Genomic DNA, 27,096 nt, shown 5'->3' on the forward strand with positions numbered 1-27,096 from the left:
TGGAAAAGGACTATGAATAGGGTACTGTTTTTGAAAAACAAGAAATTGATTTCTTACCTCAAAGTCAATGAGCTGTAAGTCAGCGACCAGGGTGCTCAGGAGCCCACTATTATAGAGTTCTTGAGCGAGCTGTGCCACGGCTTCTGTCTGTGGCTCTTTTTCATTTGTGCCATACAGAATTTCTTTCATGGCAACCAGATTTTTGGAAACTTCTTCTGTAGCCTGAGTTTGGGGGAGAGGAGAAAAACAATTTTAACAAACAAATATAACACACCTACATTTGTTAAATACCTTCTCTATATATTATATACCCATGGACCTATTTACAAGACACTAAGGTGGGCAAGCTCCAGCCCTGCCCATGGGAGCTGAACACTGCATGGGTGTGTGCACATGTGGGGATTGACATACATGCTCAACAGGGAAGGCCAGCAGGTGCCCAACAAGCACACTTGAACACAGAAAACAATGTTTTATGGTAGAAACAGAAGGGAGAAAAGGTTCAATTCCTCCTCAAATGGGAGGGAAACATGGAAGAGGCACCTGAGTTGACCCTGAGAATGGAAAGACACTGACAAGTACCAGGGAAAAGGAGATACAGGGAAAAGGAATGGCTGAGCAGGGAACAGGGGAGAGCAAAAAGCACAAGGTCTGTCAGAGAAAAGGTGTGGAGGGAATAAGGAAGTGATAGCAGAAAATGAAGCTGAAAGAGGCTTTGAACGCAAAGCTAAAATGTTAGCAATAAATAAAAAGTCACTAAAGAGCTTCTGCTTCTGGCCAAGATGGAGGCACAGGTGCCAGATTTACTTTCCCCCATGAAAAAGATGGAAATGAACCTCACAATTGCCCTAGCTTCCTGCCTGGAGAGAATTTCCAGGCCACATCACAGGGAGGGGGAAGCCAGACAGAACAGGTGGTCTCCATGAGTTGAGGAGACAGATCTGGGAATCTGCAGAGGCCAAGGAGACTAGAATTTGCAGGGCAGAGTACCAGAGAGGAGAGAGCTCCAATGAAGAGAGGGTTAGAGATCTGCAAAGACTCACTTTGCTTCTTCAGCTGAGAACTGATAAGCATATGAATAGGAGAAAAGCACCCAAGGCCAGGAACAGAAGCACAGAACTCACACAAGGCTGGAAATAGTTCTCGTTCCCATCAACCTGATGGAAGACCTCCTATTCACAGGGCATCAAGCAGAGCACTCAAACAGTTTTGTCTCAGTCATTACACAAACTTAGCCCTAGACTAAACTCTGCTCTGGTCTATAAGCTTAAAAGCAAGCCTGGAAAGGATCAAAACTGGAAAACACAACCAATAATGAGGAGAAAAACCAATCAACAGCAAGAGCCCTGGAAATGACACAGATAAAATTATTAAACAAGGACATTAAAAGTTATTATCAGTATAGTCAGTATGTTCAGGAAAAAATGAGCATGTTAAGCAAAGGTATGGAAGACAAAAAAAAAGACCCAAATCAAATAGTCAGAAATAAAAACTACAATGTCTAAAAAATTAAACTGGATGGGATTAACAGCAGATTAGACACTGCAGAAAAAATAGTCAGTAAACATGAAGACAGAGCAATAACAACTATCCAAAATAAAACAGAGAGAGGGGGAAAAGAGATAACACATCAGTGAGCGGCAGGGTGACTGTAACCAGTCTAACGTGTGTAACTGCCAGCCCCACAGGAGGGGAAGGACAGACAAGGGATTTGAAGACAAGGTGGCTGAGCAATTTCCAAGTTTGATGAAAACTATAATCTTATGGAGCCAAGAAGTTCAAAAACCCTAAGCAAAAGAAACAGGAAGAAAACTACACCAAGGCATGAAATAATCAAATTGCTTAAATTCACTGAAGAGAAAATTTTAAAAGCAACCAGAGGGAAAAACCATTACAGATAAAGAATGAAAGAAGGACGACAGACTTCTTGACAGAACTGACACAAGTCAAAAGATAGTGGAGGAACATAAGGTTCTGGAAAAAAACCAAATTGTCATCTTAGAATCCTATACCTGGCAAAAATGTCATTCAGAAATGAAGGAGAAATAAAGAGTTTTTGAGACATACAAAAGCTGGAAGACTTCATCACCAGCAGACCTGATTACAGGAGATGTTTAAGGAAGTCCTATAGGCATAAGGAAAATGATTCAAGATGAAAATCTGTATATACACAAAGGAATGAAGAGCACTGGAGATATTGTGGGTAAATATAAAAGATTTTTTCCCTCTATTATTTTAACAAACGTCTTTAAAAGATAATTGGCTGTTTAAAGCATAAACAACCATGTATTCTGGGGTTATGACATTTGTAGAACAAAAATATGTGGTAATAATAGCTCAAAAGGGGGTAATGGAGTACAGTGTGGTAAAGGTCTTGTACATGAAGCAGTGTAATATTTCTTGAAGACAGACTGCAGTAAATTAAAGGTATATACTGTGAGTCCTAAAGGAACCACTAAAACTGCAAAACAAAGAGTTATAGCTAATAAACCAACAAAGGAGACTCAGTAGAACACTAAAGATATGTGAAAAATATCAAGGCTATAAAAAGCTATATAAACTGAAGTATTTATGACCAGAAATATACTTCATGGAGATTACTTAGCAGATTCACAGGACATCAGCATTTAATGGTACCTAAAGAATCACCTAGTTCCACGGTACTCCCTTTTACAACCTTCTAACCTTCTTACCAAACGATCCTATTGCTTCACCTTAAATATTTCCAGTGTCCAGTCATGCAGTATTAGCAGATTTCAGAATCAAATAGCAGTTAGAAAATTTTATAATGAGACAAACATTACCTCATGATAGTGTCTGCTGGTCCTGAGTCTGCACTGCAGATCAGGCAGTATCCTAACTTCCCTCCACATAAGGCTCCTCTTTGGAGGCAGCTTGCCTGTCTTCCCTCAACAGTCTTTTCCAGAAAACCTCCACTCAGCTTCTTTAACTATCCTCCTAAAAAGATATGGTTAATGTTCCAACCCTATCCAGAATGGAACGGTGCAGAAGACACTAGGCCACAGTTTCCCTACAACTGTCGCAAATGTCACCCAAGGTCACCTTTAAGAGTTTTTGCAATTATAGCATATAATTCATTCAAAGCCAGATCTTTGAATGACACTGCAATGAGGGCTTTAACTCTTCACACTATTTCATTTAATCTCATTAACAGCCCATCATTCAACACTGTGGAGGTATTTCTGGATTCTGAAGGACATCCAATATACCAGCTATTGCTCTCATATTTGTATCATTTGAAAATCTGATAGGTATGCCTCCCATGGCCTCAATCATTAACCAAAATGCTGAAAGGAAATAACTATGAATGGCGTCTATCATTATGCCTTTGACTCATCATGCTCTGTTCAGTAACCATCTACTAATCATCTTGGGGCATGGTTGCTCAGCCACTTACATATATACCTATTTCCAAATCATATTCAAAAGGTTTCTTGTTAAATACTTTGGTAAAATAAGAATATACTACCTCTTCCACATTTTCTGAATATAAGAAAATGAAGTAAAGTTAATTTGGTCCAACCTTTTTACTAAGCCTATGCTGATTTCTACTGACTACTACTTTCTTTTCTAAATGCTTATAGATCATCCTCCTAATAATCCCATTATGAAACCTTAATCAGTATCAATGTTAAGTGGAATCTTTTCCTTTTCCAGTCTGCTATTACTACCCTATTCTGTTAATGCCTCAGATTTCTGACGGTTTGTCATCCCATACACAAATTTTAAGTACCCCGGAATGTATTCAATTAATTTTTATTCTTAATTAATTTATTTTTATTCTTAAGATGATTCTCTGTGACAGGCAAGAATCTGACATTTGGTAGGTTTTCTGAGTGTGTCATCTGTTGATTTTATACCGGTGACCCTAAATCGTCAGCCTCAGCCTCCTTTGCTTCTCTGGCTCGATCAAAGTTTTGAGGCCCTTGGCAACCCTTTAGATGCCACAGTTTCTACTCTTCTTCGAAATCATGACATGATTGTAAATCTGAATTGAGACCATATTCCATGCTCTCTTCTGACAGCAAAAGACGAATACGAAGGGGGTGATAGCTAAAGGTATGGGGTTTGTTTTTGAGGCGATGAAATGTTCTAAAATTGACTGTGATTACAGTTGTACTTTGTGAATAAACTAAAACCCAGTGAACTGTACACTTTAAATGGGTTGACTGTATGATATTTAAGTTATATCTCAATAAAACTGTTTAAAAAAAAACAGGGAAGAGAGAAGCAAGGAAATGGAAAGCTATTTGGTACTTCTGAGATGAAAAGGAACCTGGATTCACATGTAAAGCCTTCCTCTTTCAGAAAATGACACTGTTACCTACATTACAGGTGGGGAGGAAACAATGATGAAATTCCTTCATCTGCTAACCATATTCATCTACCTATAACATATACCATATAATCCTCCCTGCTTTTGGATTCCACTCACATTCTGCCTTCTCAGAAACTCACCCTGTCTGTCATCTCCTTCCCATACAGTCAACTGCTCTCACTTTGTTTTCCCCTCATCAGTTTTAAATACGATCAAGACTCCCATTAACAAAATCAAATAAGCTCTCCCTTGACTCCACAACCCCCTCCCAGCTACTGCCGACCAATAATTAAACCTCTCAAAACATCCACTTGTGTTTGCTCTTCATTCTTCAGCCCAATCCCGTAAGGCTTCTACACCTAGTACTTTACAGCTCTTAGCCAGTCACCACTGACCTGCCTGCCATTAAACACAATTTTGCCTTCATCACATGTGAGCTCTTGGCAGCATATGACCTTGTTGATTACACCTTTCTTTTAAAACCGATCCTCCCTTGTCCTCTGTGACTCACTACCACCCTAATGTTTTCCTTCCTGTCTCCCTGGTTGCTCCTCTGTATCCTACCCCGCTCATCCTCCTTGACTAGGCCATTTAGATATTGGGAATTCCTCAAGGCAGGGTACAAGGCCCTCTTCTCCCTCTATCATCTCTCCCTAAGTGATCTCATCCACGCCCACAGCTTTAATTAACACCTAAATGCAGATGCCTCACAGATTCCTATCTCTAATCCAGTTCTCTTACTAGTACATTCAGAAGCCTACTGGAAATGTCTTCACTTGGATGTCTCAAGGCACCTCAAACCTCAAACCTAACGGATCTAAGACAGAACTTGGGAGCCTGCCCAGATGTCTGCTATTCTGCCCTTGTTCTGTTTCAGGGGATGATTCCACTTCTGATGCTCTTATACGCATCAGCAACTTAGGAGTCACCCTCACCTCTTCACTCCATCTCACCCCACCCCAGTATCTAATTCATCACCAAGTCTCCCAAATCTATCCCCTTATCCCCACACTCCCACCCCCATCACCACCCAAGACAAAGAGTTCCCATAGCTCTTGCTTGGACTACTAAATAGCCCATTGACTGGTTTCCTTGAATCTCCCACAATCCATTCTCCACATCACAACTAGAATCCCAACTTTTCATAACACAAATACAATTAAGTTATTCCCTCTGCTTAAAACACTTCAATTACTTATTGCTCTTAAGATGGAGAAAATTCCTTCTTAACATGGTCCATAAAACCCTGCATGGTCTGACCCTACCTCTCTGACCTTACCCTGCACTACAATACCTCCCTCCCTATCCATTCACCAATGCTCTGGTCACACTGGTCTCATTTCAGGGTCCCTGCACATGTGGTTTCCTATGCCTGGAATGCTCTTTGTGCCCGTACCCTGACCCACCTCCTGGCCAACTCCCACTCTTCCTTCATTGCTCTGCTGCTCAGTGATCACTTCCTCAGAGAAGTCTTTCTAGGTAAATTCTATCATAGACTCTCCTACCACCACATACTTCTTCACAGTGTTTCTCACAGTTGTATACAATTCTGCTTTTTCTTGTGATTTCTAATTAATGTCTGTTTCCCTCTGCTCTATGAGAAGCCCAGTGCTCACAGATGCTCCACACACACTTGATGAATGGTTGAACATCAGCATACTTGATCACTGGGATATAAAACACAGATGAAAACTGGATGTAGAGAAATGTGTGAAACCATAAAGTCAAGGAATTCCTAAAAAATGCAGTGCAGATACAGGGACCTGAAGGAAGAACAGCTTGCAACATCTCACCAAGAAAGTTAGGGGAATCTATCTGACAGTTACAGTAGTGAGCAAGGAACCTAACTCCTTGTATTTTCGCAGAGAAAATAGTCTGGAAGAATACACACCAAATGAGTATAGTCTGCCTATGGGGAGGGGTAAGAAGAATACTTTCACTCTCCACTTGCTCTATTTCAGATTCGTTTCATTGTTTTATGATTCACATTTTACTTTTTTTTTTTTTTAAAGAGCAAAATAATGGAATGAGATAAATAGATCAAAGTGTTCACTATGTTCGTACTAATTGGTTTATCTTTTTATTTCTGATTCCATTACACCTTTCTACTCCTCCTCACAAGACACCCCCCGAAATTTTTAAGATTTATTTCTAACAAATAACTATGTAGGTTTACATATGTAAGTAGGTCTACCAACCACACCTTGAAAAACAGTGCCACAAACAATGCCAGATAAAAAGCTAACGACTAGGGGGCCAGCCCGGTGGTACAGCAGTTAAGTGCACGCACTCTGCTTTGGCAGCCCAGGGTTTGCTGGTTCGGATCCCGGGCACGCACCGACGCACTGCTTGTCAAGCCATGCTGTGGTGGTGTCCCATATAAAGCAGAAGAGGATGGGCACGGATGTTAGCCCAGGGCCAACCTTCCTCAGCAAAAAAGAGGAGGATTGGCATCGGATGTTAGTTCAGGGCTGATCTTCCTCACACACACACAAAAAGCTAACGACTAGAATAGGGCTTAACAGATAAAAGGCTGTCTCAAACTATTCAGAAGTAGAGAATGGCACTGGGGATAAGAAGAGACTTCAAGCCTGGGCATTTCCACGGTTAGTTACCATTTACATAGGGTAATCAGCAGCATGATATAAAAGAAAAGCTAAAATTCATCAAGTTTATTATTTATTAGCAGCCCTGAAGAGAGGTTAAGTTCATATTTCAACCGATGACTTTTAATTTTATGTATACTTCAACTATGTGACTTCTGTTCCCCATTACATGGACAATTACAAGTCAATTAAACAAATCTTTTTTTCACCAAAAAGAAAGAAATATGTCAAAATATTGCTAAAAGATGATCAGAAGAGCTTATGAAGTCAAGTATTTCACCAGAAAAGGCAATGCAGCAAGTATTTACTGAATGAAGATGCCACACACAGAAAATGAACTTGGGCGTTCTTGTTTTTTGACTTGGTTCTGTTCATCAGCATTCACATTAGTGACCGTGCCCAGTCCTCATCTCTGGCCTGCCTGCATCATGTCAGGATGTTTTCTGCCTCTCTGACTACATCCTCCTTATCTGCCACCTCCTTGTCTGTCCCCTCACACCTACTGAGTCAGCTATTCACACTTACAGCTCCTCCAAACACTGTACCCTTGTCAAGCTGCTGAGATCATCATGTCATCTAATCCACTGGGCTCCTTAATGACCATGTCACCTATCCTGCTACAGACTGCATGTTTCAGTGCTGCCCATGCTCGTAGCTCCAGGTCTCTTGCTCCCCTAAACAGAGGATATCCTTTACTGAAACTTTCTCTACTTCAGCTCCCAGGGTTCTGAGCACTGTAGAAAAAGCAATGGAAGCTGTGCACTTGTGCACACCTGGTTCACTAAAATTCACGCCGTTCAGTGCCTTCAATCCAGTCAGAAACATTCCTTTAAACTGGGTTGATTTCCAACCTGTGACTCCTAGCAGCAAATATTTCAAAATTGCTCCACTTTCCTCAAAAGACTTTAGTTTCTCTCTTTCTCTGCTCCATATCTGAGCATCTAGCTTCCCCCCTTCCATACTGAGATAAGACTTTCTAATGAAAACAGCCTCGACTTCCTCGATCCATCTTGATGCATTTCTGCCATCCTCCTTTGTGTCAACTCTGGAGACACACCAAAATCACTTAGGAGACTTAAAAAAAAGATGCCCACCCCCCCCCAAGAGATTTACTAATGATAAAAGGAAAAATAGTACTTTTACATGGAGACACAACCCTAACCACGTGACCAAAGTGAACAGCAATGACACTATTGACCTCATGTGTCTCCTGACAGGATGCACTGCAAACAAAGGGCACAGCATTACTTCTGCGGTTTTCTTGCCAAAAAGGAATGCAAAAAAACCTGCACTGAATCATGAGGAAACATCAGCCAAACCCAAATTCAGGGATATTCTACAAAATAAATGGCCAGTACTTTTCAAAAGTGTCAAGGTCATGCAAGTCAAAAGAAGACTGGGAAATTATTTCAGATTAAATGAGACTAAGGAGGAGTTACAACTAAATGCAATGTGTGATCTTGAATTGGATCCTGGTGCAGAAAAAGGATGTTAACAGGACAACTGATGAAATCTGAAAAATGTCTATGGATTAGTTAATAGTATTATTATCAATGTTAGTTTCCTGATTCTGATCACTGTACTGTGGTTATGTGAAATGTTAACATTTACGGAAGCTGGGTGAAGGGTACTCTTTTTGCAACCATTTTCTAAGTCTAAAAAGTTCATCAATTCTTTTTATTTTCCTTTTCCTTCACAGGTAAGAGGCATCCCTCCTTAGTTCCAAGGCTGATGGCTCCATGTATGTGTGCTGGAGACAGGGCCCCCAGCAAGGAGGAGGCTGGCCTACCTCAAGTCCCTGGTGCAATCTTGCCATGTGTGTGGCCTCACGAAATGTTGTTAGGCCAGATACTGCTGAGATCTGTTCCGTTTCTTAAGATCTCAGATTCCAAATAAAGGTCTCCCAATTCCTTTTTGCCCCATCATCTATTCTCACTCTCTCACCCTAGACATCTTTGTCTCTGCTCAAGCGACCCTGAAAGCCGAATACTCACACTCCTACTCTCCACTCTCACGCCCCTTCCCTCACTCCCACACTCTCCTCCTCTGTGCCACAGAAGTTGTCACCTTGTTTCACCCTGGCGTTGTAGTGTTATCTTCTCATCTGTATCTCTCATTTCCATCACATATATTTAAGGGCTTTGGAAAGGGCTTGCTTATACTTCTTTATACTCCCCCTGCCTCCCATGTCTAAGAAGGTGATTTACACAGGGGCTGACTTCATGATTTTGTTAATTGACTGAATTGTCTGGGACATTTCGTCAGTTGAACGTGGTGTTCCGAGACACAGATGCTATACTTGTGTGGCCAGTAAGCCTCATATTACATTTCATGGGCACAGACTGCTTTACTAACAGTAGCCAACTGTATTATATATGCACGGTCAGGAAGAGAAGCATGTGAGAGAATAGCCCCCTCAGGAGAGCCTACTCACTTGACTGGAAAGTGCTGTGGACTGTGCCGCACTAACTTGCTCACTGCTGTCTTGTCTAGGTGAGAGGCACAGAATTTTGAGTTCTTAGTTGTTTTCTTGCAGCTTTTGAGAAGTGGTTTACCCTGTGCGATTCCACTAAGCAGCCATACATAGTGGGAGTTAGGGGACACCCAGCAGAGCACAGTCACAGAGGAAAGAGTCTGGGGCTTGGCAGAGCTTCTTGGAGTCAAGGCTCTGAGTTGAAAAGCGTTGTCCCTAACTGCCAGGGGGGCCAGGCATATTAATCATGCTCCATGAAGCCTCACTGACTTCTACATACAACCGATTGGTAACAACTTTATTTTTAATTAATATCTTTTAAAAATATTTTTAAATTAAACTATTTAAGTTACAGGATCAACTTAAACAGTAACCAATATTCCAAAGTTCACACCTAATGCTCACCTCACTAGTAACAATATAAGAACTATACTTCTTTCCCTCCCAGGGTGAGGAGACAGTAACTACTTCAAATTTTTAAGGATAGTGTCCATATTAACTTCCCCAATTAGAACCAAGGCTATGAGACTTTCCACTGCCTGCTTTCCCATTAAAAAATAGAACAAGGTGAAAAAATAAGCAATTAGCAAGCCAAACATTGGGACAAATAGCCTATTTCAAGACTTCCAAAAACTCAGAAGATTTCATATTAAATCTCTTACCTTAAACCCAATATTCCCATGGTACCTATCACCGTACTATTTTACCATCATCAAAGGCAACTAGTCAGATACAAAGTTAGTGATGCAATAATACCATTTTAGAAGACTAGAGGAGACGCTCACTTACCCATTAGTGCTTCCAGATCATGTGCCTGAAGTGCTCACAGCCCTTAGCACCCATCCCTCCTCTGGTTCCAACCAGGCTCAACTACTCAGTAGATCCCAAAGTGGCCTCATTGTAGGAAGTGAAAGGTGACAAGCTGGCTACTCACAGATGGAGGTACAAGGTCATATCTGGTGGGGTACAATTCTGGGCCTGCCCTCCCCCTCGCCCCTGATTTTTAATAGACAGTTTACTGATTAAGCCTAACCTTAATACATAAAACACACTGAAACATAGCAGGAGTAAAATGGTCAAAGTATAGAAATGGCTAATTCCAAAATTGAAAGGCAAATAACTTTAAAAAAAGATATTCTACTTCATAATAATAATAAACTTAAAACAACACAATATTCTTTTTCCTCCTATCAGAGGCAAAGACTTCTATAAGATACTCTGGTGGTAGAAAAATAAACTGGTACAATTTTATTGTAGGGCAATTTGGCCAGATGTATCAAAAAGCTTTAAAAGGTGCAAGTTCATCTTCTGCTATTATGTCTACATTCCCAAACACACTTCCAATCTCACCCCATCTCTGACTCTGAAACATTGCTAGTGGGAATGTAAAATGGTACAGTGATTCTGGAAAAGAGTTTGGTGATTTCTTATAAAACTAAACACGCACTTACCATATAACCCAAGAACTGCATTCTTGGGCATTTATCCCAGAGGAAGGAAAACTTATGTTCACACAAAAAGTGTTCATAGAAGCTTTATTTGTAACAGCCCAAAACTGGAAACAGACTAGATGTCCCTTAATGGGTGAATGGTTAAACACACTGTGGTACATTCATAGAATGGAATATTACTCAGCAATCAAAAGGAATTACTGATACTCACAACTACTTACATGGATCTCATGGGAATTAAGCTGAATGAAAAAAGCCCACCTCAGGGCCGGCTCCGTGGCTTAGCGGTTAAGTGCGTGCGCTCTGATGCTGGCGGCCCGGGTTCGGATCCCGGGAGCGCCCCGAGGCACCACTTCTCCGTCCAACGCGAGGCCGAGTCCCACGTACAGCAACTGGAAGGATGTGAACCTATGACATACAACTATCTACTGGGGCTTTGGGGGGAAAAAACTGAATAAATAAAATCTTTAAAAAAAAAAAAAAAGAAAAAAGCCCACCTCAAAAGGTTACATACTGCATGTCTATTTATAAAACACTCTGGAAATAACAAAATTATAGATTTGGAGAGTGGATTAGTGGTTGCCAGCAAGGGTTAAGGATGGGGGAGAGGAGATGGATGTGGCTATAAAGTAACAGCAAGGGGGGGCCTTGTGGTGATGGAACAGTTCTGTGTCTTGATTGTGGTGGTGGCTGCTAAGAAACCACATAGCTACACAAGTGATAAAACTGCGCAGAGCTGCACACATACACACAACTGTAAAACTGGTGACATGTGGACAAGGCCTGTGGACTATACCCATGTCAATTTCCTGCTCTTGGTACTGTATATAGTTATGTGAGATGTTACCATTGGGGGAAACTGGGTGAAAGGTACATGGGATCTCCCAGTATACTTTTTTGCAACTTCCTGTGAATTAATAATTATTTAAAAATAAAGATTTAAAGCAAAACAACAACAGCAAAAGATGTCTTCAGCTCTCTCAGTATATTTTTAGGTTGTATATAAAGCCCTTTTCAAGGGGGCTCACTTCCACCATTCCCCTCTATCTCTACCCCTATAAAGTCACCCTGAACTTGTCACAGTTTTCTGAACATGCCATACTTTAGGCGGTTTCACATTCCGTTCCCTCTCACTCTTTGCCTGCCAAACACCTTAAAAACCAGTTCAAATGTCACGTCAAACCTAATGCTATCTCTGTACCTGTCTCTGACAGAGGCAGTAACTGCTTTATCCACTTGGTCCCTACAGAATTTCATTTATACCCAAGTATATCTATACCACATTACATTATTCACATACCTATTTCCTCTACTAGATTATAAACTCCTTAAGAACAGGGACAAAATTTGATCCATATGCATGTCTGTCTGTCCACATATATGAGGGCACTAAAATGTCTGTGGAGTCAATCAAGTTGGGAAACTTTTGCAAAAGATGACAACGGAAATAATGACAGTAATTACTTCCGCTGTCATCTTTTGCAAAAGATTGTCCTGCCAACTACTGTGAGCATGAAACGCAGAATAAAAAAATGTAATTCAAGTGAGAATCATTTGTTTATAAAGTCATCTTTTTTAGAAACAATTTTAAAATGATCTATTAAGCAGAATTTTCCATGCTTCTTTCTGTTCACCATTAGTTTACATAATTGAGTTTAGTATAATTTACATGTAACTAGTTATTATTATTATTAAGAAATGCCTCAAAGAGCCCAGAGGTTTTTTTTGTGTGTGGGGGGGATTCTTATATCATTTATTACTTTGTCTTTCATTTTTATTTGTTTGTGTTACTTTAGACCCACTCTTTAGCAAACAAATAATTTTAAACAAGAGTCCTCTAAATATATACCAACCTATATTTACTGCCTTACATATCAATTCATTCTCAAAAAGAGATCTATTAAATGACCTCATTGAAAAAAGGAAGTTCTTAAATCCAAGTAAGTTAGGATAAAGGATGTGAAATGGAATCTAAAAGTAAACTGAGAAATACTGCTGGTGCCAAATATTTGATAATGAGAGCAATTCTATTATCACATTAATTCCTGTATTAAATTTTTTTAAAACAATCCTACGCACACACACGCCTCTCTACTAAAGAAAACGTCTGAGTCTTCTAAGCTGAAAGATCATGGACTAAGAAAAACCTATTAATAACCTGGTGTCAAAGATTACTCTAAACAAGTTTAGGAACCATGAATCACTGTTAAAATGGCTATGCTATGAAAAGGCTATTCCATTCCCCCCTCTTAAACATGCCAGCAAACTTATTCCTCTCATGAAATGAGTGAATATAGCCATTCAACACTGTGAACACATGTATTCACAGTGATGAGGAGAACCAAGTATAAGCTGAGCGAGGCAGCCATGCCTTCTTTATACAGCTTGCAGTGGGCAAAGTGTGTGTAAACAGTCATCAGGTACACCAGATCTGCGTGGCTGTTAGCAATGAAAGAACAAATTCCACCCCACCCCACTCCACCCCCATGCCCCAGTTACCTAAAAATAAGGATGGGAAGAGAGACTATTTTTTTCTAAAGGTATAGGGAAAGTAGTTTTCAAATTCTTTTTAAGAGGTGTTGCATAGCTCCTAACAGACTCACCTATTTGTATCATACACAATTCTTAATATGGAACTGTGTACCATGTAAAACAAGTAAAAATACCAACACACTACAAATAAAGGAATAAACATACAAATGTATTTATCACTTTGTCTATAAGATCACAAGAAACGAATGAGAAAATGCCCATGGATATAATGAATGAAGCAGAAACAGGCATAATTTTACCATGGGTTTGGCAGTCCTAGGAGTGAATTTCATTCCTGACTCTATACAATAGGTTACTTAGCAAACAACAGCTTTCTTCATGTGGATCATGAGAATAATAACAGGAAACCATTCTACATTAAAGTAAGATGGAGGCCTATTCCAAAGCACCTTGCAAAATATGGTGTGTCAATGTAAGGACATATCAACTATGCAAAGCTTGAATTCCTTCTACAATACCTAAGTGGTCACCTAGCCTATGCCAATAAGTATCCAGAGACAGGAAGCTTGCTATCTATCTCCCAAGAAAGCCAACTTCCACTTATTATTTTTCCTAATAAGACGAAATTGGACTCCCTGCTTTACTTCCACTCATAGGTCTTAATTCTATCTCCTGCCACCGTCTGGAACTTTTCCTTTCCTCATATTAGATGATCCCCTAAAAACATTTTACTCAAGAGCTCTAGGGCTTCCCTTCTTCCTACAAAGTTACACTTCTCAAATTTTGTTCTTTCTACACCTCACATCTCTAGTTCATTCAATTATTCCTCATGGGCAGAGTTCTGAATTTCTGTGCCAGCTTGGTCACTTCTCTCGCAACACACTCTAGTTTTTTAACAACCTCAAGTATGGACTTGTCTACACAGAGCAGAAGATGATCACTTTGAATTTAATTAGTGTATTTCTACCATTGCAACCCAGGCTTTCAACAGTCTTTCTGGGTGTTTTATTACATGGTCTATTCTCAGGGGATACACATGTGGTTTCTAAGCCACTTCTATCTCAGTTGGTACATGGATAGTCCTTTCTTACTCTCTTTATTGAGTTATAATTGACATACAACAAACCACACATATTTAAAGTGTACAATTTGATAAGTTTGGACTTCTGTATATACCCACGAAACCATCAAGACAGTGAACATGTCCATCACCACCAGGATTCCTCAGGCCCGTCTGCAGTTCCCTCACTTCACCAGCCCCACTCTAACCCTCCACATCCCCTCCAATCCCAAAGCAATCACTGATCTCTTTTTTGTCATTATGGATTAGTTTCATTTTCTAGGGTTTTGTATAAATAGAATCATACATTATGTACTCTTTATAGTCTGGCTTCTTTCACTCAACATAATTATTTTGAGATTCATTCATGTTGTTGTATATAGCAATAGTTTATTCTTTTTACTGCTGAGTAGTATTCCATTCTATGGATGTGCCACAACTGGTTTATCCATGCACCTGGGCTATTTCCTGTTTTGGACTATTACAAATAAAGCTGCTATGAACATTTATGAACAAGTCTTTGTATGGACATATATTCTTGTTCTCTTGGGTAAATACCTAGGAATGGAACGGCTGATAGAAGTTTAGCGTTCTAAGAAGATGCCAAACTATTTTCCAAAGTGGTTGTATCATCTTATATTCCCACGAACAGTTCCAGTTGCTCTGCATCATCACCAACATTTGGTATAGTCAGGATTTTATTATATATTATTTATTATTATTATATTATGTAAGATATTTTATTATAGCCATTCTAATAGGTATGTAGTGGTATGTCATCATGGTCTTACTCTGCAATTCCCTAATGAGTAGCATCTTTTCAAGTGCTTATCAGAAATCTGCATATCTTCCTGGGTGAAGTGTATATTCAAATTTCTTGCCCACTTTTTACTGACTTGTTCGTTTTCTTATTGTTAAGTTTTGAGAGTTCTTTATATATTCTGGGTGCAACTTTTTATCAGATATATGCTTTGTAAAGATTTTTTCTCAAAGTCTGTCATTTGTCTTTTCATTCTCATAAGTGTCTTTTAAGGAGCAGAAGGTCTTAGTTTTGATGAATTCCAATTTATCAATTTTTTTTTATAGGGTATGTTTTTGGCGTCATATCTAAGAATTCTTTGCCTAGCCCAAGGTCACAAAGATTTTCTCCTGTGTTTTTCTAGAAGCTTTATAATTTTAGGCTTTACATTTAATTGTGTGATCCATTTTGAGTTAATTTTTGTATACGGCATGAGGTATGGGTCCAACATTTTTTTGCAAATGTGGCTATCAAATTGTTTCAGCACCAATTGTTGAAACAACTATCCTTTCTCCATTGAACTGCGCTTGCTCCTTTGTCAAAAATTTTCCACACATGTGTAGGTTTATTTCTGGATTCTCTATTCTGTTCCACTGATCTATTTGTCTGTCTTTATATCGATATCACAGTTTTGATTACCGTAGCTTCATTAATTCTTAAAATCAGTGAGCTCTCCAACTTGTTTTTGTTTCAAGTTGTTTTGATTATTCTAGGTCTTTTACAATTCTATACGAATTTTAGAACCAGATTGTTGATTTCCATAAAAAAGCCTGCTAGGAGTACAATGAAATCAATTTGGGGAGCACTGGCATTTTAACAATATTGTCTTCCACCACATCACCAAGGTACATCTCCCACTTATCTAGGCCTTTCACCTCCTAGCAATATTGTGTAGTTTTCAGCGTACAGATTCTTCACTTCTTTTGTCAGATTATCCCTAAATGTTTCATTTTTTTTTTTAGTGCTATTCCAAATGGTATTTTTTAATTTCAATTTCTGGTTTTTCATTGCTACTATATAGAAATACAATTGCTCTTTGTATATTGATGTAACCTGTGACCTTACTAAACTCATGTATTAGTTCTACTAGCTTTTTCATAGTTTCCTTCAGCTTTTCTATGTAGATGATCACATCATCCACAAATACAGTTTTACTTCTTCCTTTCCACGCCTGTTATTTCTTTTTCTTGCCTGACTACACAGGCTAGAACCTCAAGTACAATGCTGAATAGAAGCGGTGAAGGTGGACATCCCTGTCTTATTCTTGATCTTAGAGACAAATGATTCCACCTTTCACCGTTATGTATAATGCTGGCAGTAGGGATTTTGTAGATGCCCTTTATTGGGTTGAGGAAGTTCTCTTCTCTCTCTCTTTTTCTTTTTGGTGAGGAAGATTGGCCCTGAGCTAACATCATTGCCCATCTTCCTCCACTTCGTATGTGGGACACCACCACAGCGTGGCTTGATGAGTGGTGTGTGGGTCCGTGGCCGGGATCCGAACCCACGAACCCCAGGCCACCAAAGCGGAGTGTGCAAACTTAACCACTATGCAACCAGGCCGACCCCATGAAGTTCTCTTCTATTCCTAGTTTACTGAAAGTTTTTACCAGAAATGGAGGCTTTTTTTTTTTTCTTTTCATCTACTGACACACAGTTTGTCAATACAGTGAATTACACTGATCACTTTTTGAATGTTAAACTAGCCCTGCATGCTGGGACTAAACTCCATGTGCTCATGATATATTATCCTACTGTTGTAAGATTCAATTTGCTAAATTTTGTTTAGAATTTTCGCATCTACGTTGATGAGGGATACTACTCTGCAGTTTTCTAATAATGTCTTTGGTTTTGGTATCAGGATAATCGTGGTCTCATAGAATGAGTTAAGAACTATTCCTTCCTCTTAAATAGCCTGGAAAAGTTTGTGTTATTTTTTTCCTTAAATGTTTGGTAGAAATCTCCAGTGAAGCCATCTGTGCCTAGGTTTTTCTTTGTGGGAAGATTATTAACTAAATTTGGAATTATCATAATAGATACAGGGCTATTAATGTTATCTATTTTTTTTCTTGAGTAAGCTTGGGCAATTTGTGTCTTTCAAGGAATTTGCCCAAAAATTTGCCCAAATTTATTGGTATAAAGTTGTTCATAATATTCTCTTATGACCCTTTTAATATATGTGGAATCTGTAGTGATGTCAACTCTATCATTCCAGATTTTAGTAATTTGTTTTTTCTCCTTTTCTTCTGATCACAGTCTTAGCTAGAGTTTATTGATTTTATTCATCTTCTCAAAGAACCAGTTTTTGGTTTTATTATTTGCTTCTGGTTTCTATTTAACTGATTTCTGGCTTTGATTTTTATTTCTTTCTTTTCTCCTTACTTTGTGTTTAATTTTGCTCTTCTTTTTCTAGTTTCTTAAGGTGGAAGCTGAGACCTTTCTTCTTTCCTAACCTAAGCGTTTAGTACCATAAAATTCCCCCAAGTAACGCGTGTGCAACATCTCACTAATTCTGATATGTTGTATTTTCATTTTTATTCCACTCAAATAACTTTCTAATTTCTTCTTTGATCCATGAGTTACTCAGAAGTATGGTATTTCATTTCCAAATATTTTAGAATTTTTCCAAGGCTCTTTAATGTTACTGATGTCTAACAATTCTATTGTAGTCATATAATACGTTACATCAATTTATGTTTTTAAATGTATTGAAACTTCTTTTAAGGCTCAGAATATGTCTACAATTACCAAAAATGTTCCATGTGTACTTCAAAAGGGTGTAGGAATGTTCTGCTCTTATTGGGTGAAGTGTTCCATAAATGTCAATCAGGTCAAGTTGGTTGACAGCATCATTCTGTTCTACCAGAAAATTCTTGCTGATTTTCTGTTTACTTGTTCTAGCAATTATTGAGAGTGGGGTACTGAAATCTCCAACTATAATTGTGGATTTGATTGTTTCTTCTTGCAGTTTTATCAGTTTTTGCTTTGTTTCATTTTGCTTTATTCTAATGCTCTGTTATTAGGTACATAAACATTTAGGATTGTTATATCCCTTGGATTAACTGACCTTTATCTTATCATAAAATGATTTTATCCCTGGTAGTATTCTTTGCTCTGTGATCTATTTTTGTCTGATAATAGAGCTGCTCCAGCTTTCTTTCGACAAGTGTTAACAGGGTATATATTTTTCCATCCTTTTACTTTTAACCTAATCATGTCTATCTTTAAAGTGCATTTCTTGTAGGTGCATACAGTTAGGACTTTTTCAATCCAATCTGATCATCTGTGCCTTTTAATTGGGATGTTCAGACCATTCATGTTCAATGTAATCAGTGATATGGTACATTTGAGTCTATCATCTTGCTATTTGTTTTCCATTTGTCTCATCTGTTCTTTAATCCTCTTTTCCTCTTTTTCTGCCTTCTTTTGGTTTAATCAAGTATGGTTAGTGATTCTGTTTTATTTTTTCCTTTGGCATCTAGTCTGTTTTTTCAGCTCCTAGTACAGAGAATTTATCCATATTGCATTTTATCAGTTAAAATCACGTCCTTCCTCCCACCCCTACCCCACCACCCCCAGCTAACTGACCCTTCTTTGGTACCCAATTCAGTCACCTACGGAGTTTGCTACCCATCTCCAATTTTTATCATTCATAAACACTGCTAAACAAGCCCTTTAATTCTCCTCATACATATCAATGACAACAAATGTCAAACAGTTTAGAGTTGAGGATAGTATCCTGCAAAAGATCACTGGAACCCTGCCTAGAAGCTCAGAGTGATCCAGTCATCAGATACACTGGGTATAATTATTTATCAAATCATGAAAAATGTCCTCTGAGAGGCCAGCCCGGTGGTGTAGTGGTTAAGTTTGTGTGCTCCACTTCGGTGGCCCAGGGTTCACGGGTTCAGATCCTGGGCGCAGACCTACACACCACTTGTCAAGCCATGCTGTGGTCACGTCCCATATACAAAATGGAGGAAGACTGGCATGGATGTTAGCTCAGGGAGCATCTTCCTCAAGCAAAAAGAGGAAGATTGGCAACAGTTAGCTCAGGGCCAATCTTCCTCACCAAAAACAAAACAAAACAGTCCTCTGAGCATCCTGAACTACAGGGGAAGATAACTAATGAACACAAAACTATACGTAAGATACTAGGACCAATAGGGGAGATCTCTTGAGAAGGGTCACTTATCTCACTACTTCTGTGGGTGATGGCACTAAAAGGGAATGTGATACTTGGCCACCACCACACAATTCAGGGGATACCTGGCTATGATATCCTCTTATTAGTCACAAACTCACATACAAATTGTTACAATACTCTGAGTAATACTGTTTTATCCTATTCAGTAGAAATTAAAGAGTTCAGAACAGTGACAAGGTGACAGTGTTGCATGTTAACTCTGGCCTGTATTCTATTTTCAATAAATGCAAATAGTTAACTGAGCTCTGTCTTTGGGAGGCTCATATCTAATGGGGAAGAAATTGTACACAAACATCAATAAGTACTATATTAAAGATTTCTTTCTTAAGCGCTGCACAGAAAAACAGAGCAAGATCGGGAAAACAGGTACGCCAGAGGGCACCGTTGCATTTTAAATATGGGGTTGGGTAAAAAGTGACATTTGGGCAAAGACTTGAAGGTGATAAGAGAGTAAGCCAAGCAGAGAGCTGGGGGAAGAACATTCTAGGCAAAGGGAACAGCCAAATGCAAAGGCTTAAAGACTGGAGTACATGAGGAAAGGAAGCCAGTATGGGGACAGTACTAGGAGAAGAGACCATTGAGGTCAGGGGCCTGACTGTCCAGGGCAAGGGTCAGCATTTATTTTTCTGTAAAAGGACAGACAGTAAATATTTTAAGTTTTGCAGGCCACATAAGGTCTCTGTTGCATATTCTTCCTTGCTTTTTAAACCAACCCTTTAAAAATGTAAAAACCATTCTTAGCTCATGAGCCTTACAAAAACAGGCCTAGGCAGGATTTGGCCTGTAGAACTTAGTTCAGGCCCTTGTAAGGACTTTGACTTTTACTCTAAGGGAAATGTTATTTGACTCATGTTTTGAAAGAATCACTATGGTTGTAGGGAGGCAAGGCAGACCAATCTAGAAGGACACTGCAGTAATCCAGAGCAGAGATGAAGGTAGCTCATTCTAGGGTGGTAACTAGGAAAATGGGCAGAAGTTGTTAGATTCTAGCTTGAAAAAGAAATTTTTTTTCCAGATAAAGTAGATGGATTTGCTCATGAATTGGATTTGGGAAGTGTGAAAGGAGTCATGGATGACTCAAGATTTTTGGCCTGAACAACTAGAAAGATGGAGTTTCATTAACCATGATTAGGAATTGTGTTTTGCTCCAAAACAAAGTAGAATTCATATTCCCTAAATCTCGCCCCAACTTTGCAGCTATTTTATTTATTCTTCCAGAACTTCAGAATCGTTTTTTGTCAAGTCATAAGAAGATCCTGCTGTGATTTAAATGGAATTGCTTTAAGATTAAAAATTAATTTGAGAAGAAATGGCATCTTAGCTATATTCCATCCAATAACATGGACCAAGTATTCTTTTGTGCCTCTGAGTAAGGTTTTACAGTTTTCTTCATATAGGTTCTGCATACTTCCTGATCAAAGTTATTCCAGACATCTTCTACTTTTTTTGTTGCTATTGTAAATGAAATACTTTTTAAAAAAATTACAACTTCTAGATAGTTTTGATTGGTATTTAGGGAAGCTATGAATTTTCTATTTATTTAGCTGCCCTAGTGAACTCTCATTTTCGCATTGATTCTCTTGAGTTTTGTAAAGATACATGACTATTTCAACACTGTAATTTTCCCTCTTGATTTGCAATAGCTGCATTTTTAATTTCTAAACCACTTCTTTCTGCATTGGCTAGAATTTCCAGGATAATGCTATATAACAAGTCAGAGCCAGCACTCTGGTTTTAATGAGACAACCTTGAAGTTTTAAGTCTTAAGTATGATATCAAAACTGTTTTCCATGGTTTTTAATTTAGTGATTAGATTTTCATCTTTCTATTGTTTTCAGGTCTCAGTTCCCTCATCTTTACCATTTGTACTAGTTGCTACCTCCTTTTAAATCTTGCTAAGAAAATGAAACAGAAATTTCAGGCTTTTCCTCTCTATTCTTAATCTATTTCAGAATAATTTGCATGGATTACTCTTCAGAGTTGTCCCCTTCCTTTGAAATGAAAGTTATTTTTCATAAATTCAACTATCTTTCTTTGCTTTGTTTACCCTAACAGCAGGAGGTCTCTTCTTGCTTAGGTTTAGAGCAGCAGTTCTCAACCCCGGTGTTACTGACATTTGGGGTCAGATAATTCTTTGTTGTAGGAGGCTCTCTCATGTTTAGCAGTATCTCTGGCCTCTACTAGAGGTCACCAGCAGCCCTCCCTCCAGTGTTATAACCAACAAAGTCTCCAGACATTGCTAAATGTCTCCGTGGAGGGCAAAACTGTCTCTGGTTGAAATCAAGTAGATGATGTGGATTCCATCAGACACTAAACTTGTTTTCTATCATTAGAGGACTCCAATGCCACCTCCTCAATAAGGCTTCCCCATAGAACCCATCTAAATTAGGACACTCCCCTACCTGATGCCTCCTACACATACACCTTCCATTGGCTATCACAGTAGATTTCAGGAAGTGTGGACCCCTTGGGGTCCCTCGAGACACTTTCAAGGGGTCCATGAGGTCAAAGCTGTTTTCATTTTAATACTAACACATTAATTGCCTTTTTCCACTGTATTGCCATTTGCACTGATGGTGCTGACCCCTTAGCCTGAGTAGAGGCAGTGGCACCAAACTGGGTATTATTAGCCATTGTTGTAATCTTCATTACCATAAACTCACTTAAAAAAAAAAAAAAAGCTAGCCAGTTTCACTTAAGAATGTCACGAGGAAGCAGAAAAAATATTCTTTAAAAAAAATATTTATTAAATCTTGATCTCTAAAATGTCAAAAAGATAAGACACATCTTTTAAACATTTGGTGTGATAAACAGGAAATACGCATAAAACACCTTCTGCCCCTTACTGAAATACGATTGGCTGACTTAAGGAAAAGTACTTGTATGATTGTTTGAGCTATGAGCTCAACAAGCTGCTTTTTTATGGAACATCATTTCTGCTTGAAAGAAAAACTGATAAATTATTCAGGCTTGGATATTTGGCAGACATTTTCTCGAAAATGAATGAAGTGAACCTGTCACTTTAAGGAAAACAACTAACAGTATTTGTTGCCAAATGTGAATTTTGAAATTTAAATACAACATGAATAAGTTTGACCACTTCCCGATGTTTAGATTTTTCTGACGAGATCAGTGGTGATATTTAAAGATGTGAATTTTCAATACTGTGTCAACATGTGCAAGATGTATATAAATCAGTGATCCAATACTTTCTAAATGGCCAATGCATGTTTCAAAATCATACATGGATAAAAGATCCTTTCAAAGTGCAGAGTATGAAAAGTTCATTCATATAGTTTCAGACTGTATTACAACCAAGAAAATATCAACTGTCATATTTTTGTGTGATATCAAAAAATATTCAAAATTATCTGAAAGGCTATTAAAATACTCCTCTCTTTTCCAACTGTACATCTGTATCAGGTCAGATTTTCTTTATATACTTTAACCAAAATAACATATGACTGCAGATTGAATGCAAACGCAGATATGAAAATCCAGCTGTCTTCTGTTAAGCTAGACATTTTTAAAAGAAGTTTCATCATATTATTAACATTTACCTATATCGCTTACTACAAGTATGCAAGAAACTGTCTAGAATTTCCACGGAAGATCTAAAGTAAAGTTGAATTATAGAAAATTTTACTAATTGTAGACTGCTTCCAATGACAGAAAGATATAGCAACTCAATAGCCTGTAATTACAAATCTTAACCCCATGAGTGAAATTCTTTTCCTTGCAAGACCACAGGTAAACCGCAAAGTCTTAGACTTAAAAAGATGGTAGCAGTTAAGCAGTCTAACCTTCAACCCAAAATAGAAAACAAGCTCCTAAAAGAAAAGATAGGGAGGAAAATGTCACTCTAATCAAACACTCATTTAACAAATAGCAAGCATCCAGCCTATGGGAGTCAGGTACTGTGGAGAAAACAGGTGGGCCAGAAATGGTCAAAGAGCTCATGGTCTAGTAAGGGAGACAAAAATACAACACAAAATACAACATAAAATCAGGCTGAAGATGGTGGCAGTCCTGGCATTTCCAAGGGAGGTGGACAAATGGTAGAGATTTATTTTAGGGGGCAAGGGTGGGGCAGGAGAGGGAGTATTCTGGGGAGCCATCTAGGAAAAAGAAATGCATAGGGTGGTTCTGAAAGATGAATGGGGGCTGAGGTGGAAATGGAGTGGGGGAGAATAACACAAAGTCATTAAAAATAGTACAAATAGCTGATTATTTCCTTTAGTTGCTTTCAATGAACAGAGGCAGGTTGAGATTGCTAGCGCATACAGAATAAGGGAGAGAGGGGTTGAAATTCATCTACAGAAGCAGAGACCAGGTCACAAAAGGTCTTGTGTGCCACGAGAGGAGTCTGCACTGAAGCTTGAAGGCAGGGGAGATATTTTAGAAAGAGCACTAAGGAGGCTACTGCTAAGGTCCAGAAGAAAGGTCATGAGGATCTTCCTCAAGTAGGAATGGAAGTCATGGTCAATTCATAAACCCCTTAGGAAGTAGAAGTTCATACTATTTAGTGAAAGATGGTGTTTTAGAGAAGAGAGGGGCGAGAGATTGGGATGAAAGTCAGGTTTTGGACAGTGGTGATTGCGTAGAGAGAGATGCTCATCATGGATACAGGGACCACAGAAAGAAAACCAGGAGAGCTATCTCCTCAGGAAGACTCCCAGTGGAAACACTGATTTGAGGAATCAACAAACCACTTCAGCAATGAAAAAAAACACAAAATGTAAATAAACTTGAAAACCTCAAATGAAAAACTGAGAAAAAAGTTAGAAATATATTTGTTAGATGGTAGTACAGGAGAAAACAAGGTATGCAAGCAGCAGCAAATGCCACTTTAGGACTATCTTTTAAAACCCCCAAATAAACCCAAATTGGGAGTTACTGATTTTTAAAAATCACCTCATAATTTGTCTTACATTTCCCTCCTAATCAAAAGATTCAAAATATAAAATAAAGCCAAATACATACCTTTTCTGCTTTTTTGTCAGAAATGTCTTGCTTTTCAAGAACGGCCATGCTCTCCTTCAGGTTCTTCACAATGTCTGCTGGCGATTTGTGAGACTTCCCGAATGGGAACGGCATGGCGGCAGCGACAGATGCCTTGCTGGGCTCTGCCTGCTTTACCTGAGGACACAGCACAAGACACCAGTAAGAAAAAGCGAAGTCAACAGAAGACATACTTTCTAATTCCTAATCTGAGAAGAAAACCAGTATTTGAGAAAGTCATTTTACAAGACTTTTAAAATCAGTAGGAACTGGGAAACCCACAAATATATGAGAGAAATGATAATACAGAGATGTATCTTAGAATTACAGAACACTTCATACTTTTCAAAACGTCTTTTTTATCACATCCTCTCCTAACCACCCATTTGAGGAGGAACATGCTGGTGCTGATGATGTAGGTGGCAGCAGCTACCACTCACAGGCAACTAGTACTGCCAAGCCCCAGGCTAAGCATCATCTCATGGGATCTTTTCAACCATTCCCTGAGGGACATTATTACTCCCATTTACAGGAGAATTTTAATGAGGTTAAGAAACGGCTCAAGGTACGAAGTGGTAAAACTGGCTCAGGTCTGTCTTGATCCAAAGTGTCCTTAATCACCACAAGGCACCTCCAATTAATAGATATTTCTATTTCACAGTTGAGAAAACTGAAGCAAAAGTCGTGTCAGGAGCTTAGCTAATAAACATCACTAGCAATAGGTCCACTATATAAGTCTCTCCAAATGCTCCTTTTCCAGTGTTCTTGCTGCTTCCTCCTAAGCACCCCAGTAGGCACACACTTCCTCGGCACAGCCATCTTCCTCTTCAGTCAGTCAGAGGGTCTCAGAAGTGAAAAGAACCTTGGACGGAGCCTTGGGCAAATATCCCATCAGATCCTCCCATCCCCTCAGTGACAGTTTCACTGTGTGCTCTTTCTGCCTGGATGTGACTATCTCCTACAAAGGAGCTCACTGGAGAAAACCCCGGGGATAACGAACTTCTGAAAGTTCTTAATTTTTTACAGGTAGCAGAAAACGACATTTCAACCACATAAACCGCAATCTTACATCATGCAAAAGGAGGACATCAACTATTCCAAGAAATCACCATGAAAAAAACAAAGCTAACAGGACAAGCAACGGAAGTAACTTGGGAACATGCCGGAAGTTCTAATTTCTTTCACTAAATAAACTAAAAGAAGTTATACTTGTAGGCACTAAACAACCTCATACTACACCAAAAGATAACACTTTTCAGAAGAACCTTATGGATCACTTAGATCGGTGGTTTTCAAACAGTCAACTTCCCAACTCCTACCTTTAACTGCCCCTGGCACCTACTCCCCACCTCCGCCAAAGTAGGGAGAGGTGGGTCTCAGATATCCCAACCCTACTTTGTCTTCTCCACATCATCATAAAACATCTCCACAGCATAGCATCATAACAGTTCTTTTGAACTTTGCCTAAGACCTCATTTGAAAACTTTATGTGAATGTTTTTTCTCTAAAGTTTGAGATACAGTGATCTGCATATCTCCTTACAAATAAACACTGAGGGGAAAAGAGCATGCAAATGAATGCTAATGCTAAGCCTACAACTAAATCATGAACAAGTGTGTTATTTCTTGGCACGTTTTGATATGAACAGCTCTGACCAATCTCTAGACCCAAATATCACCTATATAGCTCACCTTCTCTCAGCTTGAAATCCTTTTTTGATCAAATTAAAACCACATCTTCATTAATCAAAGGAAAATGTCCTCAAACACAGGTTGTCAAAATTCAAAGATGCATAAATTTACTTCTAAATATCCTTTCCATGACAAGAAGTTTCGATCAACCACAGGTGATTTACTTCCAAGTGGTGTTACACCATCTCTCTGATTACCTGGCTAGATGGAACACAAATCCTGGATCATTCTTTTCCATTACTTTTTCCTTTTTAATCTATTTTTTTTGAGGGAAGTGCAGGGCAATGCAGGTTGCTTCTCCATAAACAGAGTGGACTCACACTGAGAATAAATCCTCTGAAATATAATCTTTCCTATTTGTACTCTGCAAATAATAGCAGTGATGCTACAAGTCACTGCTGGGTGGAGGGTGGGAATGTAATGGTATTTTGCAGGAAGTGTTATGGTGCTATGCAACAGAGATATTTTCAGCTCTGGCTCAACAGTGGAAGAAGTGACTCTCCAGGGCAAAAGGGGTTTAAAAAAGTCCTACCACACACCAAATACTGGTCACAGCAGAAAGAGTATAGCTGTCAAAGAGAACACATATGTGAAATGCCTCTGCAAGGGAAAGGGGAAGCATGACACAACCATTCCTCTTTATTAGTACACAAGGCAGCCAAGATTCTGCAGAACATATAAACTATTAAGACTGTACTTTGAGGAAATACAGTTAGCAACAAGTACCCAAAACAAGAAGTGGACACTCCTCAGCAGGATCCAATTACAGTGGTGAAGCTATTCATGACATGCTCATATTTTCTCCTCCCCACCCTCCCTCCCTCTCTCTCTCACACACACACTTTATGTATTCTTTTATGATTTATTGTTTTTAAAATGCAGAGTATAATCATTAAGTAAAAGAATAAGAACTATATAAATAACTTTATTATAAAACTTATAAGAATTATCTAGTTCTTATTTTAAAGTATGAGTGCAG

At 38.8% G+C, this 27,096-nt stretch overlaps 1 protein-coding gene across 1 annotated transcript in view; it reads right to left on the bottom strand.

Moving 5' to 3' along the window:
* Positions 1-27,096, bottom strand: part of CAB39 (calcium binding protein 39) — an 88,352-nt gene that overhangs the window by 26,626 nt on the left and 34,630 nt on the right. Inside the window, exons 2-3 of the mRNA XM_087424708.1 lie at positions 24,409-24,564; positions 58-222 (exon numbers count right to left, since the gene is read on the bottom strand). Coding sequence (XP_087280834.1) covers positions 58-222; positions 24,409-24,522 — 279 coding nt within the window. The 5' untranslated portion in view covers positions 24,523-24,564. The remainder of the gene's footprint in view (positions 1-57; positions 223-24,408; positions 24,565-27,096) is intronic.

Source organism: Ceratotherium simum, chromosome 37 (assembly GCF_057802395.1).
Source record: "Ceratotherium simum simum isolate JZ-2026a chromosome 37, ASM5780239v1, whole genome shotgun sequence".
Classification (NCBI taxonomy): Eukaryota; Metazoa; Chordata; class Mammalia; order Perissodactyla; family Rhinocerotidae; genus Ceratotherium; species Ceratotherium simum.